The sequence below is a fragment of the Bos taurus genome, chromosome 11, assembly GCF_002263795.3.
Source record: "Bos taurus isolate L1 Dominette 01449 registration number 42190680 breed Hereford chromosome 11, ARS-UCD2.0, whole genome shotgun sequence".
Lineage (NCBI taxonomy): Eukaryota > Metazoa > Chordata > Mammalia > Artiodactyla > Bovidae > Bos > Bos taurus.
Window position 1 is genome coordinate 104,416,423 of NC_037338.1, and position 15,396 is coordinate 104,431,818.

At 61.3% G+C, this 15,396-nt stretch overlaps 1 protein-coding gene across 3 annotated transcripts in view; it reads left to right on the top strand.

Moving 5' to 3' along the window:
• The first annotated feature begins 23 nt into the window (after positions 1-23).
• The window catches only part of ADAMTSL2 (ADAMTS like 2), a 33,204-nt gene continuing 17,831 nt past the window's right edge, over positions 24-15,396 (top strand). For 2 of the 3 annotated variants that reach the window (XM_024998785.2, XM_024998786.2), the window contains exons 1-9: positions 24-112; positions 2,105-2,195; positions 2,759-2,901; positions 3,805-3,880; positions 5,005-5,107; positions 5,591-5,736; positions 5,870-5,993; positions 9,888-9,968; positions 12,206-12,381. In XM_024998785.2, coding sequence (XP_024854553.1) covers positions 2,106-2,195; positions 2,759-2,901; positions 3,805-3,880; positions 5,005-5,107; positions 5,591-5,736; positions 5,870-5,993; positions 9,888-9,968; positions 12,206-12,381 — 939 coding nt within the window. In that variant the 5' untranslated portion in view covers positions 24-112; position 2,105. Of the gene's footprint in view, positions 113-2,104; positions 2,196-2,758; positions 2,902-3,804; positions 3,881-5,004; positions 5,108-5,590; positions 5,737-5,869; positions 5,994-9,887; positions 9,969-12,205; positions 12,382-15,396 lie in introns of those variants that run through there. The other variant, NM_001205934.3, reaches the window with a different exon arrangement.

Sequence of the window (15,396 nt, forward strand, 5' to 3'; positions counted from 1 at the left end):
GCACAGCCTGCGGCCCTCAGCGTCCCAGCCTCCCCCTGCACCGCGCACCTGGCTAGCCTGCCCGCGGCCGCGGCCCCTTCCCCCGCGAGGACACCCTGCCGAGCCCGGCCAGGTAGGCCACCTCCCCGCCTCTGGCTTCCCTTCCCATGGCTGCCCGCCCAGGATGAAGGTGCAGCCCCAGTGTCTGCAGGTCAGCCCCTGGCCCCTCGGGGAGCCGTTATATAACAGGAGCAGGGGCTCCTGGGGAGGGGTCCAGACCCTCTGAGCCCAGCCCGGGGCGGTGGGTGGGGGTCCCTCAGCTTGTAGCTTCCCTGAGCCCGAAGCCCTCGCTTGCAGGGCAAGCCTCTCCCGCTGGCCGGTGGCGGCTGTTTTTGGACCCCAGGGAGGGCTGGATCCCGCGTGAGCCGGGCCTGGCCTGCAGCCACGGCTGTCTGGGAGCCTTAATGAAAACCAAGTGTGCGGCCGGCTCAGCACCTGTCTTCAGCCTGCCGGCAGGAGCCGGGGCCACAGACAAGCCAATGGGACTGCCGACGGGGGTCCGTGCTGGCAGGGGGGCTGGTGGGGGTGCAGGTGGGGGCCTGCGGAGGAGGGGCAGCCCCCGGGTGGTGGGCGGGCAGGCAGGCAGGCAGGCAGGCGGCTGGGGAGTCGCGGATCTCGAGGTCTCAGCTCCAAATTCCGGGGTGGACTGCTGCCCCATCTGGGGCAGAGAGACATTCTTGGGGTGCGAGGCTGGCATTGGCGTAGCTCCTGGACACTTGCAGGTGCTTGAGCCCACGAGGAGGTGAGGGTTTGATGGAGGAGAGGGGGCAGATGAGGAGCTGTTTTCAGGGCTGGCAGGCGTCCGGTGGCGGGGGCTTTCTGCTATCTTTCCCTGGAACTTATCCCTGTTTGCTCTGGGGTCTGGGGGCTAGTTGGCCACATAGATGCTGTGTGGCTCTGGGCAAACGGGCTCCCCTCTCTGGTTCCGGGCTAGAGGGGGTGGGCTTGGGGGTTTCCGAAACTCCTCCAACCCGTTGGCAAGCGACACTCAGGACCTGAGACAGACCCTGGCCAGAGGTCACTGTGGGCCCCCAGCTGGTACTTCTATCTCAGGGGTTACAGAAGGGAGGCTGAGGGCCCAGGAGGCTGGAGGCAGCCCTTGATTTGAACCCTGGCAGGGAGGACAAGTATGGGCTTCCCGGTGGTTCAGTGGTAAAGGATCCTTCTGCCAGTGCAGGAGACGCGGGTTCGATCCTGGGTCTGGGAAGATCCCCTGGGGAAGGAAATGGCAACCCATGCCAGGATTCTTGCCTGGGAAATCCCATGGACAGAGGAGCCTGGCAGGCTACAGTCCATGGGGCCGCAAGGAGTCAGACACGACTGAGTGACTAAACCGTAGCAGGGAGGTCAAGCCATGTTTTGGGCTGGGGGTGCTGGACTTCTCGGGAAGGGAACAGCCCCAGGGTGGCCCTGGGTCACCCTCACGCCAAGAACCCAGAGGTGCGAGCTGCGTGTCTTCTCTTGGGAGGGAGGGGACAGAGGTGCCTGGGCTCTGCGCCGCCTGGGGTCCCTCCGAGGCAGGGAGCAGCTGTGTCCAGGGAGGGCCTGGCACAGTCCGCACCCACACCCACTCCAGCAGCTCCACATGGCCGGTGGGAAGGATCGTTCTCCCGTGTAGGTCAGCAAGTGCTAAGCAGACAAAAACCCCAGGGTGCTCTTGCTCGGGCCAGGTCCAGCGGCCGAGGTAATAGACTGATCCTTAGCTCCTTCATCCAGGGGGTGAAGCCTGGGCCTATCTGTGTCCCTGGGTTTCTCCCCAGGCATCCTCCAAGGAGCTCAGGTATTCCAAGTCAAAGCTTGGCCCATGTCCCCAAATGCCCTCAGATCTGGTGGAATGGGCTTAGCACGCACACCATCATTCTAGGGTCTCAAGCCCATGGCAGGCATCTCCAATCATTCACGGAGCCCACCCAACAGGGCTGGCAGGCAGCCACTACCAACAGATCCCAGATAATCTCAGGCCTCACTGGGGGTGCCCCTGGGGGGTTTTTCACCAAAGCAGACTCTGGCCGCCTGCAAGGGGAGCTGGGCCTGGCCTGGCAGTGACTGTGGCCTTGCTTCCTAGGATGGAGGGCAGATGGCAGTCTTCACGATGGGCCTGGCCCCTGCTGGCTGTGGCCCTAGTGACTGGGAGCGTGTCGTCCACAGGGACCACGGTGAGTGGGGAGCACAGGCCCTCACCCAGATGGGCTGACGCCGAGAGCTGCATGGCAAGATGCAGGGCAGGGGCCTGGGGGCACCCTCTGCTCCCAGGAGCACGCTTTACATGCCGGTCAGGCCAGCCCCTGGGTGGGTGGTGGCGGGGGCTCTGGCCACTCCGGCAACCTTGCCAGTCTGGCAGGCTGGGGGCTGTGGGGATGGGGTGCTCCCCTTCAGCACGAAGGCCCGGGGTGTAGCGTGTGGACAGGTGGATTTGGGTCCTGCAGAGCCCAGGCTGGCTGGCACCTTTCCACAGGCCACTTGGGAGCCAGAGAGGATGGTTAGGTTTGGCATCAGGATCCCACGAAGCCCCCAGAAGGTTCCAGATCTCAAGATTAGGCAGCACTTGAGGTGCTCAGCTCTCTGGGAGGTCCCTCGGAGACCCCCCTGGAGGTCTGAGCCGGGGCTTCGAGCAACCCACCCAGGGAGCTGTGTCCTCCCGTCCAGGGCACGGGGTCGGCAGGCCCGTCTGGCCAGGTGCTCCAGCCTCCTTTTAACCGTCGTGGGGCCTCTCACCCAGGACAACAGCCCAACGTCCAACAGCCTGGAGGTGGGCCCCGACGCCACCGCCTACTGGTGGGGAGAGTGGACCAAATGGACGGCGTGTTCCCGCAGCTGCGGGGCTGGGGTGACGTCCCAGGAGCGGCACTGCCTACAGCAGAGGTGCTGGTGTGAAGCGGGGCCCCGTGGGGCTGGCCGCCCGGACTGCAGGGGGCGGGGAGGCGGGGCCCGTGGGGTGGCCGCCCGGACTGGAGCGGGGTGGGGAGGCGGGCAGCAGCTGCTGGGTGGGGGGCCCGGGTTGAACGTGGCCTTCAGGTTGAGGCTGCACAGGCCAGCTGAGCCGGTCAGTCTTTTCACTGGCCTCCCTTGGGGACACGGCTTCTGTCGGGTCCCAGGCAAGAGTGTCCTGCAGTTCATCCCTCTCTGGGGCACTGGGGAAAGAGGACCTGCCTAGGGCTCTTTCAGGAGTGGTCAGGCCCACCCTGGCCTTCTCTCTCCTGAAGACCCGAGGTGAATAAACACCGGGTAAGCCTACGGTGCGGTGGTTACTGCTGGCCAGACCTGTGTTCACATCTTGCGTCTGCAACTTCCTAGCTGTGTGACCTTGGGGAAGTCACTTAACCTCTCTGAGTATCAGTTTCCTCTTTGTGGAGCGGAGATTATGCTCGCGCCCACCTGACGTTTCTGAGAATGCGAGACCGTGTGTGTGTGTGCGCGTGCGCGCGCTCTTTAGCAGAGGGCCAGGCCCATGGTGAACGCTGTTCTGCCATCACTAATTCTGTGGCCTAAGACTGTGCACTGTGTGCTGAGGACTCAGATGTGAACGGGACCTTGCCCCTCCCCCAGGAAGAGGCTGAGACGCACCCTGAAACTATGGGGGTGCCTGTGACAGGAGCAGGCTTTGCTGGAGCAGCGGGGATGGAGTGGGGCAGAAGGAGGCCTCGGTCAGAGGAGCCCGCAGAGGCTCGGGGCTGGGGGGTGCGGTCCAGGGGAGGGCTGGGAGCAGGGTCAGGATGGCAGCTGGCCACTCCTGACCTGAGCTCACAGCCCGGGTCCTCCCTCCAGGAAGACGTCCGTCACAGGTGCCGGGAACCGGACCTGCACGGGCACGTCCAAGAGGTACCAGCTATGCAGAGTGCAGGTGAGGCCCACCTGGCTGGACCACCGCCCACCCCCCACAACCCGTCACAGGCAGGACTCCAGACGGCTTCCCGGTGGCCCCAGCCCTGTGGATACTCTGTCCTGGGCCTGCCCCCTGCATCCCAAGGAACAGAAGTGGGGGTGGGGGTCCCCAGGCTCAGAATTCCACTCCCTGCCTCAAGTCAAGTCCCTGGTGCCCACTACGGGCTGCGGGCATCTGAGCGGGAAGGACCCGCTTCTGCTGGCAGAGCTCTCATGTGACCTCAGGGTTTGAGATCTCTGGCCACCTGTGCCCCCCTACACCCAGGGTGAACCGTGTTCCCAGGGAGGCTTGATGTCATAGGCGGCCCCGTTCCGGCTGCAGCCCCCACGTACCCCCTCCGTGCCCACGCACTCAGCCCCCGAACCTTCTCTGTTAACCTCGCTCTGCAGCAAGGTGGCTGGGCCGGGCTGGCTGGAAGCAACCACTCTGGCTTGGCCTCCAGGCATTTCACGATGATGGGGCCCGAGCCAGTCTGAACCCCACCCCCAGGGCGGGGTGGGGGGGGCAGACAGGTGACCTTGTGTGTCCTTGTGTCTGTGTGCACGTGTGGGAGTTCAGGGGTCGGTGGAAGTGAGCAGACTGGCTTCTGGGTCAGCCTCATGGGTCAGCTGCCCTCCAGACTCGAGCACAGGAGGGACACTTGGCCAGTTGGGCTTCTGGCCTCCTTGGGCTCCTCTTCCACGAAGTCAAGCCCATTCAGTCAATGCCCATGTCCCGGGCCCCGTGGCTGTGGCTGCAGACACGCAGATGGGCCCCTTTCCACAGGAGGCAGGGAGAGCACAGGCCAGGCTGGTGTCCCCGCAGCTCCATGGGCAGCGGGGGAGACGGCCAGGGTGGTGGGGGGTGACGGGATCCAGCCCGCAGCAGCGGGAGGGTCAGCACACGTGGGCCTGGAGGCCCGGTGCCCCCGCCCTCCTTCCAGAGAGCCTGACAGATTGAGAGTGGGGAGGAGAGGCCACCCCGCGGGCCTCGGCCCTGGCACAGCCGTGCCGGCTGCAGCCACTTCCTGCCCAGCCTGGACAAAAATGCCTTTGTCGGGCCGAGTTCCTCCCAGAGCCGCCTTCCCTGCCTCTTGCTCCCAGGAGTGTCCGCCGGACGGGAGGAGCTTCCGCGAGGAGCAGTGCATCTCCTTCAACTCCCGCGTGTACAACGGGCGCAGGCACCAGTGGAAGCCACTCTATCCGGGTACCTCAGCCCTGGGCCACCCAGCAGGGGCCTGTTCCGCAGGGATCCAGCCCTGTGGCCAGCCCCTGGGGACCACGGGAGGGAGTGCCCTTGTCCAGCGGGTGGGCAGTTGGGGAAACAGGCCGAGAGGGAGGTGGGGATCTTGTCGAAGGTTCCCAGGAGTTTAGGCAACAGTGTACCGGACTTGTCTTCTCCTGCTCACGGAGGAGGTGCAGGGTCCCCAGGACTAGCAGCCTGGGGCCACCAAGTCGGCTCAGACCTCCTGCAGAGGGAATGCTGCCCACTACTCACAGGGCAGCAGAGGCTGGACTCTGGGCCAGATCACGTGCATCTCAGTCCCCATTTCTACCCCTGAGGCCCTGGGCAAAGTCCCTTCCACTCTCCAGGTCTCAGTGTCCCCCTCTGTGCCGTGGACAGAGGGCTGTCTCCATCGGGTCCCTGACTCCGGCCCTGCAGCGCCCTGAGACCCCCGTCTCCCCGCAGACGACTACGTGCACATCTCCAGCAAGCCATGTGACCTGCACTGCACCACCGTGGATGGCCAGCGGCAGCTCATGGTGCCCGCCCGCGACGGCACGTCCTGCAAGCTCGCCGACCTGCGCGGGGTCTGCGTGTCTGGAAAATGTGAGGTTGTTCAACACTGTAGCAGAAGCAAGCACCGGTGCCCTCGCGCCCGCCGCCCACCCCGTCGCCCAGGCAGTGGCGGCCCCGGGGTCTCACCTCGGCGCCCTCCCAGCAGCCTCTCCGCCTCCCTTCCTGCAGCCCATCGGCTGTGACGGGGTTCTCTTCTCCACGCACACGCTGGACAAGTGCGGCGTCTGCCAGGGCGACGGGAGCAGCTGCACCCACGTGACGGGCAACTACCGCAAAGGGAACACCCACCTGGGTAAGAGCCTCTGGCGCCCTGGGTCCAGGGCCTGCGGCAGCCTGCCTGTGGCCGCCGAGTGACCGTGCAGGGTTCTTCCCCTCCTGGCCCCCGCCCCCCCGATCCTCTGCCCAGGCCTGGCGGGGCTGGCCCAGCAGCTCTGGAAGGACCCCTTGGGGACAGGACTGAGAGCAGCTCTGTGTTCGCACCCCTGGATCCCAGGTGCCCTGGTACGCACGGGGCTGGGGAACCCCCTCCAACTCAGCACAGCCTACAAGGAGGTATTAGCCCCGCTCGTAACAGGGGGAAACTGAGGCACGCGTTCAGTCCTCGCCGCTGACCTGAGGGTGGGGCCTGGGCACATGGATTCTGGGGGCTGAGCTCTCAGACCCAAGTCTCCAGGGCTGAAAGGACGCACTGGGTCCCACCGGCCTGGCCGACCCAGCGCAGAGCCGGCCCCTCTCTTTCCCAGGCCGCGGCTTGTCAGCGGCCTCACCGGAGCACCCAGCTCTGGGGTCTACGGGCTGGGCCGACAGGGGGTCCGTGCATGTGCTGGGACTTGACGCTTTTGGAGGGATGTCGCTTATAATATTCGGGGTTAAACTGGAGGCATTCTTGGGTCTCGGTTAATGCTGTGGGATTAAACTGGGTTATCACAGCCTCTGGACTGGGAGAGGCAGGGCAGCTCAAAACCCATTTAGCAGATGGGGAAACTGAGGTGCAGGGTGGGAACTGCCTACTTGAAGTCCCCCACAGAGGCAAGGCACGTCTGGACTGGAACCAACCCCTGGAGAGCCCCCAAGGACCTGGCTGTTGGGACCGTGCCTCTCCTGGAGGCGGAGCAGATGTATAATTTCGGAGTTAGTGTTAGAGCTTGGATGTGGGACCCAGGGATGAACACGCCGACTGAGGAGGGTCAGGGTAAGAAAAGGAGAGGTGTCTTAGCGGAGGCCCAGCTGGACAGGGCTCTGAATAATGCCTGACAGGTACAGTGAGCACAGGCCACTTTCTCTGCAGGGCTCACTTTGGAAGGAGTGTGGGCAAAGACGTCGTGTGCTTCCTCCCTTCCTTGCACACACCTGCCTGCAGGACCTTCTGCCAGGTCCCGGGGTGTGGACACAGCAGAGGCAGCATTCGGGCAGTGGTCTCATCTGAGCACCACCTGTGTGCCGGGAGCTAGAGGGTACGGGGGCCCGTGCCTGCACGGAGCTCTCAGCCTGGGGGCCTGGGGGCTGACACGGAGCCAGTCCCACACATTTCTTCCAAGTGCCTTCTGTGCACAGAGCCATGCGCAGCAAGCCTGCCCCGCTCCCACCTCACAGCAGCTCCTCTGGGCAGGCCCACACTGCTGTCATGTTACAGGTGTGGAAGCAGAGAGGCTACGAAACCAGGTTAAGGCCACCCAGCCAAAAGAGCAGACTTGGGTCTGAACCCAGACAGCGTGATCCCGGGTCTGAGGTCCTAAGAACTGACGCACATGGTCCCCTGGTAGACGTGTGCATGGTAACCACGGGGAAGAATCTTGTGAGCTGGTCGCTAATTTAAAAATAAGTATATGTAAATGAAGATCATGGAGTCCGGTCCCATCACTTCATGGTAAATAGATGGAGAAACAGTGGAAACAGTGGCAGACTTTATTTTTTGGGGCTCCAAAATCACTGCAGATGGTGATTTCAGCTATGAAATTAAAAGACGCTTACTCCTTGGAAGAAAAGTTATGAGCAACCTAGACAGCATATTAAAAAGCAGAAGCATTACTTTGACAACAAAGGTCCGTCTAGTCAAGGCTATGGTTTTTTCCAGTGGTCATGTATGGATGTGAAAGTTGGACTGTAGAGAAAGCTGAACACCGAAGAATTGATGCTTTTGAACTGTGGTGTTGGAGAAGATTCTTGAGAGTCCCTTGGACTGCAGGGAGATCCAACCAGTCCATCCTAAAGGAGATCAGTCCTGAATATTAATTGGAAGGACTGATGATGAAGCTGAAACTCCAAATTTTTTGGCCACTGGATGCAAAGAGCTGACTCATTGGAAAAGACCCTGATGCTGGGAAAGATTGAAGGCAGCAGAAAAGGGGATGACAGAAGATGAGATGGTTGGATGGCCTCACTGACTCGATGGACATGAGTTTGAGTAAAGTCTGGGAGTTGGTGATGGACAGGGAGGCCTGGTGTGCTGCAGTCCATGGGGTCACAAAGAGTCAGACACGACTGAGTGACTGAACTGACTGAACTGATATGTAGACCTTCAATGGCTAGCCACTCCAGTATTCTTGCCTGAAGAATCCCATGGACAGAGGAGCCTGGCAGGCTACAGTCCACGGGGTCACAGAGAGTCAGACACGACTAAGCAACGATGCACAAACCTTCATTTAAATAAGAGATATTTAAGCAAAGTCAACCAGTTAATCCTAAAGAAAATCAACCCTAAGTATTCACTGGAAGGACTGATGCTGAGCTAAATCTCTAATATGTTGGTCTCCTGATGCAAAAAGCCAAGTCACTGGAAGAAGACCCTGATGCTGGGAAAGATTGAGGGTCGGGGGGAAGGCGACAGCAGAGGATGAGATGGTTGGATGGTGTCCCTGACTCAGTGGATGTGAATTTAAGCAAACTCCAGGAGATGGTGAAGGACAGGGAAGCCTGGCATGCTGCAGTCCATGGGGTTGCAAAGAGTCAGACACGACTGAGCGACTGAACAAGCGCGGTCCTCACTTCCTAATCGTTTTACCTCGAGAGTTATTGCTGAGTCTGTGGCAGCCGGAAGTACTAGGGCAGCAGGTAGATGACTGTGTCCCTTTCCCCAGCCCTGCACCCAGCGACACCGGTTGGCAGTTTGAAATTGGCCACTGCGACAGGAAGTGTTTGCACCCCGGAATCAGGCCAGCACTGCAGGTCACAGCACCTGCGCCCCCACCAAGAGGGCCAGTAGTGAAGCGTTTAGGGGCACCCTGCTGGCTGGAAGGACAAGCTCAGGGTCTTCAGGTGCCCGTGAAGGGAAGCAGCCTGTAGAAGCGTCTCATCTGCCGGGGGGCCCACATGTTCCTCAGGTGACCTGAGGGTCGGCCCCAGCAAACCTGATTCCAGAACTTTCTCACCATCTTCTCCTGGAAGGCTTTTCATTCTTAAGGCTTTAAAAATCTCCCCTCCTTCTCCGCAGCGAACCCTCTACCACCTTCCAGCAGCACCCCCTTCCTCAGACCCTGCCCCCAAAACCCTTGGTCCCTTTGTAGGGGGCTCTGTGGGAATCTCCGTGGTTGCCTCCTCACCTGCTGGGGCCTTTGATGACAGGCCCCGAGCTGGGGCCGCGTGCTCCCTCACCTACATTTCTAATGTAGCAAGCCTGTAAAATCAGTGCGATGTTATGACAGTGTGGGTTTCTAAAATAATAATAATGAGAGCATCCTCAGGGTCAGACTCTGAGCTACCCAGAATCTCCTCCATCACCGAGCGTGGGGGCCGTCATCCCTGTGTGTGGATGAGAACATGGAGGCCCGAGGCTCCAGCAGCTTGCCCAGAGCCACGTTGGTGATAGCAGCAGAGCAGGACCCAGGACATTTGACTCTGGCCGATCTATGACCTGCGGGGCCTGTGGCATCCCTCGGGAGGAACAGGGCAGGTACTTGGGCGTGGCACCCATGGCCTCGATAGGAAAGTGTCTTGGAATCCAGTACCGCTCAGGCCGTGCTGGGGAGGCTGGTCAGCTCTCCAGACTCATAGGGGGTTCCCACAGCGCTGTGCACTCGCCCCTTGGGGGCCTGGGTGCAGCTCTTGGGTGGGGACGGGGCTGCCCTGAGACACTGCCTCTCGCCCACCAGGAGTGCAAGAGGGTGGTGACCGCCATCCAGAGCTGCCTTTCCTCTCGAGAGGCACCGGTCACGGCCGACCCACGGCTCACCGCTGTCCTCTCCCCCAGGTTACTCTCTGGTCACCCACATCCCGGCTGGCGCCCGAGACATCCAGATCGTGGAGCGGAAGAAGTCTGCGGACGTGCTGGGTGTGTATGTGGGGCCCGGGAGGCTCGCCGGGCTTGCGGATTTACAGGGGGTGAGATGTAGGGGTGGTGGGTGAATGGGGGGCGTTTGACCTTGCAGGAGAGCGGTGGCCCTGGAAGCCGCAACTCTGCCTGTGTGTAAGTGTCTATGGGGTGGGGGCTGGGGAGTCATCGGAGGCTGACCTCGTCCCAGGTGTGGAAAGACCTCACACTCCGGGCAGCTTGACTCAAGAGGGGGCTGTGACTCAGGTAGTGAGCGCCCCGTCTCCGGGCAGCCTGGCATGGGAGAGAACTGGAGGTGCCAGAGGCGGCATCTCTGAACCCCCGTCCTGCCCCAGGGTCTGAGGACTGACAGTCCGGGGGTGAGAAGGTTGAGGCAGAGCAGGATGGAAGTGGGCAGCCAGTCGGAAGCCAAGGGTGACAAGAAGCAGGGGTGGGATGCAAGCTCCCATCTGGGGCCTGGAGTTGATGTTCTGGCCACTGGCCATTCTGGTGGGGAGCCGGACTCAGGTGGGGTCTCTGACTTGAGGATTCTGGAGTAAGTTGCGTGGTGGCCAAGGCAGTGAGGCCCACCTGGGTGACCATGTCTGGAAGGGCTCCCTGTGCGGCTGGAGGTTGGTGGGGCCATGCACCTTGTCTGTACCCCTGGGGAGCCCTTTCTGGCCGAGGAGGATAGGTACTGACAACTGATCTCAGCCAGGCAGGCCAGGGACCCAGGCAGGCAAGCTGTCCCCGAAGCCTGATGCACCTCCCTGCCTCTGGAGGCATCTTCTCGGGGGCCAGGGCTGGCAGGGTGCAGCCACCCTTCCTAGGGAGTGCTGGCATGGGGGTGGGCTGTTTGCTAAAGGTCCCCGGGTTGAACCCTGCACAGGCTGTCAGCCCCAGGGTCTGGGCCCCTGAGCGCCAGCCGCTGACCCGGCAGGTCTGCAGGCTCCAGGCCCAAGCCCCGGACCCGAGCGGGAGCCCGGCCTCTGCCAGGCCGGTTGCTCTGTGGCCCGCGGGGGAGGGTGGCGAGGCCAGGAAACACCGTGTTCCCAGAGCTGGCTGCAAAGACATCGTTCTTGAAACAGACGCGTGGAAATACCGAGGGCGGCCCGGAGCGCCGGGGAAGCCGCAGGAAGGAAGGTCATTACTGTCAGGAAGCGGGTTTTGGACGCGGGCCGGGGATTTAACCCCGTGCGCAAGCCCGGCCCCGCGGGTCCCCTCGCCCGGCCCATGCTCTTGCCCCGTTGTTTTTGATGGTGCTGCACGGAGGGTGCTCTTCCAGCGGGCGGAGGCTGCTCGCTGTGTCTGATAATAAATTAACTGCCGGGCTCCGCCGTGCGTGTTGCATCAGGAGCTTTGGAAACTAAGCTCTTCCCCGCCTCAGGCCAGTTCCTGGAACGGGACATCCTCTGGAAGAGACGGTGTCCCCGAGGTGGAGCCCCCCACCCCCGCCAGCCCCGAGGCCCCTGGGGAGGGCCAGCCGCCCGGCTCCGGGCAGACGTTCCAGCCTGTTGCCAGGGGTGTTTGGTGGGGGTGGGGGTTCCAGTTCCAGGAGCAGACGTCCTTCCGAGGTCCTCGGTTCCAAGTGTCCACCACACCCTGCCTCAGAGAGAGGCTGACTGGGAGCTCTGCCTGGGAGAAGGGGCAGCCAGGTCTCCCAGCCTGGCAGAGTTTCACGCTCCCAGCAAGAGCACCGGGCCGGTCTGCCTGGGGTGGTCTGGTAGGGCCTGCAGGGGACACTGGGACAGGGCTGCTGTCTCTCAGCGTGGGCCCCGTCGGGGCGGGAAGCTGAGAGTGGTGAGTCCCCCCGGCTCACAGGGAATCTCTAGCAGAGCCGGGCTGGTGGCCTGGCCCCAACCTGGGTGACACCTGTGGTCCAGCGTGTGTCTAGATCTGGCCGCTCGGTCCTGACGCTCCTCATCGCCCTGCATCCCCAGGCCCTTCCGAGGCCACCAGAATGGCAGGACCAAGCGGGCCCTGGGCCAGCCACCCTTGGGTCATCTAGACAAGCCCTTGTTTATTTTAGGCTGGTTAGGAATGAGGACTCACGTCTCCCCGGCCAGGGCCACATGCTGTGGCAGACAGAGCCTGCCACTCCCACACCACATGGAGGTTCCCGGCTTTGAGGGTTTGGGGGTCACAGGGCCAGGCTAACCAGAGAGCCCGAGCATGGGGTCCCGCTCCTCCTGGCCCTTCAGCCCCCTCCCTGCACCCCCAACCCTGGCACACGTGACTGGGCAGCTGTGGTGTTTCAGCTCTTGCAGATGAAGCCGGCTACTTCTTCTTCAACGGCAACTTCAAGGTGGACAGCCCCAAGAACTTCAACATCGCCGGAACCGTGGTCAAGTACCGGCGGCCCATGGACGTGTACGAGACGGGCATCGAGTACATCGTGGCACAGGGGCCCACCAACCAGGGCCTGAACGTCATGGTGCGCACCTGGGGTGGTTCCTTCGCTCCCCCGGTCACTCGCTAATTCACGCCCTCATCCCAGCCCTCACTCAGACTTGAGTTCCTTCACTGGCCTCCCAGTGACTTATGAATTCATTGGCCCATTCGCTCGCTCACCCTCTCACCTGTGTGGTCCTCGCCTCCCCTCCCCAGACCCTCAGCGCCAAGGACACGGCAGAGCTTGTCACAGCCATCCCCCGATGCTGGCCCCGGGATGCTCACGGCTTGGTAGCAGGGTGGGGGCCCGAACAGAGGGCAGGAGAGTGCAGCCTTTAGGCCCAGCTTGCCAGGACTCTCCCCAGGGCTCCTGTCCGGAAATGAAGGTCACTGCCACCTCGTGCCCGGCTCTGGAAGTGTAGCGGAACTGTCAGTGAGATCAGGGGGTGCTCAGAGGCAGTTCTGAGGCTCTCGGAGGCCTGCCGGCCTTCATGGACACTGAGGGAGATGGCGGGAACGGAGCCCGCCCGCCTGGCTGATGCCACAGGCTGGCCCGTGTCAGCCAGCAAACCCCTTCTGTCTCCTGCCTGGTTGTTTCGGGCCCTCCCGGGGTGGGGGCTGCCCCGAGGGGACTAACAGATGAACCAGAGACCCTCTTCCCCGCATCCACCCAGGCGCGCCTTCTCCAGACCACCTCCTCCCTGATCTTAAAATCTTTTCCATCCAGGCGCCTGACCAACAGCCAAGCCAATTGCACTGTCCATGAGTCAGCATTTATTCTTACCTAGGGCCACCCTGCCTTCCTCACAAATTGGGTGACCACCTTGCACGCACTGCCTGAAGCTGACTGGGAGGGTTTTCTTTCACAGCAACTTTGCAGGGTCGCTCCGGAGCAGAGCTCATTTTCAGCTTGCACCCCCAGACCAAGCTGACCTGATTTCGCGTCAAGTCTGGCCATTGTCCTCCTCTCTGACTTTGTCAGAAGGGTACCCTACGCCGCCATAGCCATGAGCTAAGACAGGAGGCTGGTGCAAGAGTCGTGGATGATGGCAGTTGGGTCACCTGCTGACCAGCTTTCTGTCGCTCTAGCCTGGACTGCTGCTGGGCCCTCCCAACCCCGGAACTTAACGGAGCTGTGGGGCCTTGTGTTACGTTGTCCAGCTCTGGTCACTTGATGGTCTGTGGTCAAAGGGCCTTGTAGCCTGCCAGGAGCTTTTCCCAAAGCACATCTATTTGTTTTAGGTGATATGGCCTTTCTCTAGAACGCTAGGGTCTACATCATCATTTTCTCAGCTAAGGTTGGAAGGAACTCCGCAGTCCATCTTTCTCCACTACAGACTCCTCTGTTACTGCAAGGGCTGCTGGGTACTATGGCCCAGGTGGCAGGATGTATGCACCACCACCTGGATCTCCTGCAGAGCCCTTCCCCCTCAGGACCCCAGTCAAAGCAAATCCTGTGTATGGACTGGACCAGTACTCCCAGACATGGAATATGTTGTGTCCAAAATTCTTCATGATGGGGGAGCGTGAGATGTGGTCATTTCCCCTTTATTTTCAAGGAGAGGTCCTTTCCTGCCCTTGATGATTGGACCCGGAGATTTTCACTGACTTGGGGCCAGTCTTCCCAGTGGTTAATCTCCGAGCATCTGGAGTACTCATCTGATAAACATGATGTTGTCAACCTAGAGGATCAAGGTCATGTAGAGTGGGATGGTTCAGACCCCTTTGTCCTGTGTTGTGACAGGGAGTGGGTGAGTCAGGGTGGCCCTGGAGCAGAGCCACACACACGAAGGGGCAGACGAGAATGTGCCAGACGGATGGCCACACACGGTCAGCTAGAGGGAGCATTAATCTGCTCTAGAAAAGCCGCCATGTCGGTCCCAGAGCTGCAGGTGAGGCTATTGCTGGGCTGAGTTTGTGGCAGTCCACCTTCACCCTCCTGGCTCTGTCTTGCTTCCGTTGGGGTCAAACTGTTGAATTAAATGGGGGCCTTGATGGGGTCAGCACCCGCGCATCCTTGAGGTCTTTGAGCAGCACCGATCTCTCTGTTTTCCCCAAGGATGTGATGTGGTTTCTGATTTACCCTCTTGGATGAGGTTGGGACTCAGGTTCACAGGCTTCCCAATTATGGTATAGCTACTCGCTCCCAGGTCAGGGAGCCAACATGAGAGTTCAGCCAACTCCCAAGTATGCGTTTGGGGGCTGGGTGAGCCTTGGATACAGTGGACGGACTCTGGATCAGACCAGGGTTATCTTGGGGCCATTAGCTGTCACCCACGTGTTCTCACAGTAACGGGAGGTAGTAATGATGCTTTGGGTCCCTGGTCAACGAGGACCACGTGGACCCAGGTTCCACGGTGTCTGTTTCTCCACTGAGCAGTTCACCACGTAAATAGCTGTGAGTTTTTGTGGGAAAGAACTGGGGGAGCCTTCTTCCTGGGGACTTGGCCGTTCCATCCTTCAGTGGATTCCGGGTCTAAAAAGTGATCCAGGAGATAGAGCAGGGGTGGATACTTTAATGTGGCAGCTGCCTCTGCCCCGTGCGTATCCACCCTTGATTTCTTCTGATCGGATGGATGGAGATGCACCTTTCTGGGCCCACGCATCTGTCCCCAGGGCGTTCTTTGTTCTATCAGCTGTGTCCAGATGTGTCCCTGGCTACCGTGGCAACCTTCCGGCTCATCACGGTACTTGAGCCCCCTTGTTCTGACTGTCCTGGAGAGCAGACGCAGCAGCACCTCTGGCCACCAGCCGCGGCCCACGAGGACCCCCGACACCAGCCCTCGGGTGCCCCTCTGAGTGGTGCTGGTGGCTCTTCGCCGTCACACTTCCTTTCACGGCGGCAGACGGCGTGTCCTCCAGGCGATCCTACAGAAAATAGTCGCCCGGCGCTCACTCTTTCGCCGTCTGCTGCGGTGGTCCCAGAGTGGATCGTTCCCTCAGTGTCGGCCTGACCTCCTCCTGGGGTTCTTGCCAGTGTGGGTCCTCCCTCATCCTGAACAAGGGCTCCCCTGGGAGACTCCTCCTGAGGCCTCACTCAGCCTCAGCTTCTGCTGCC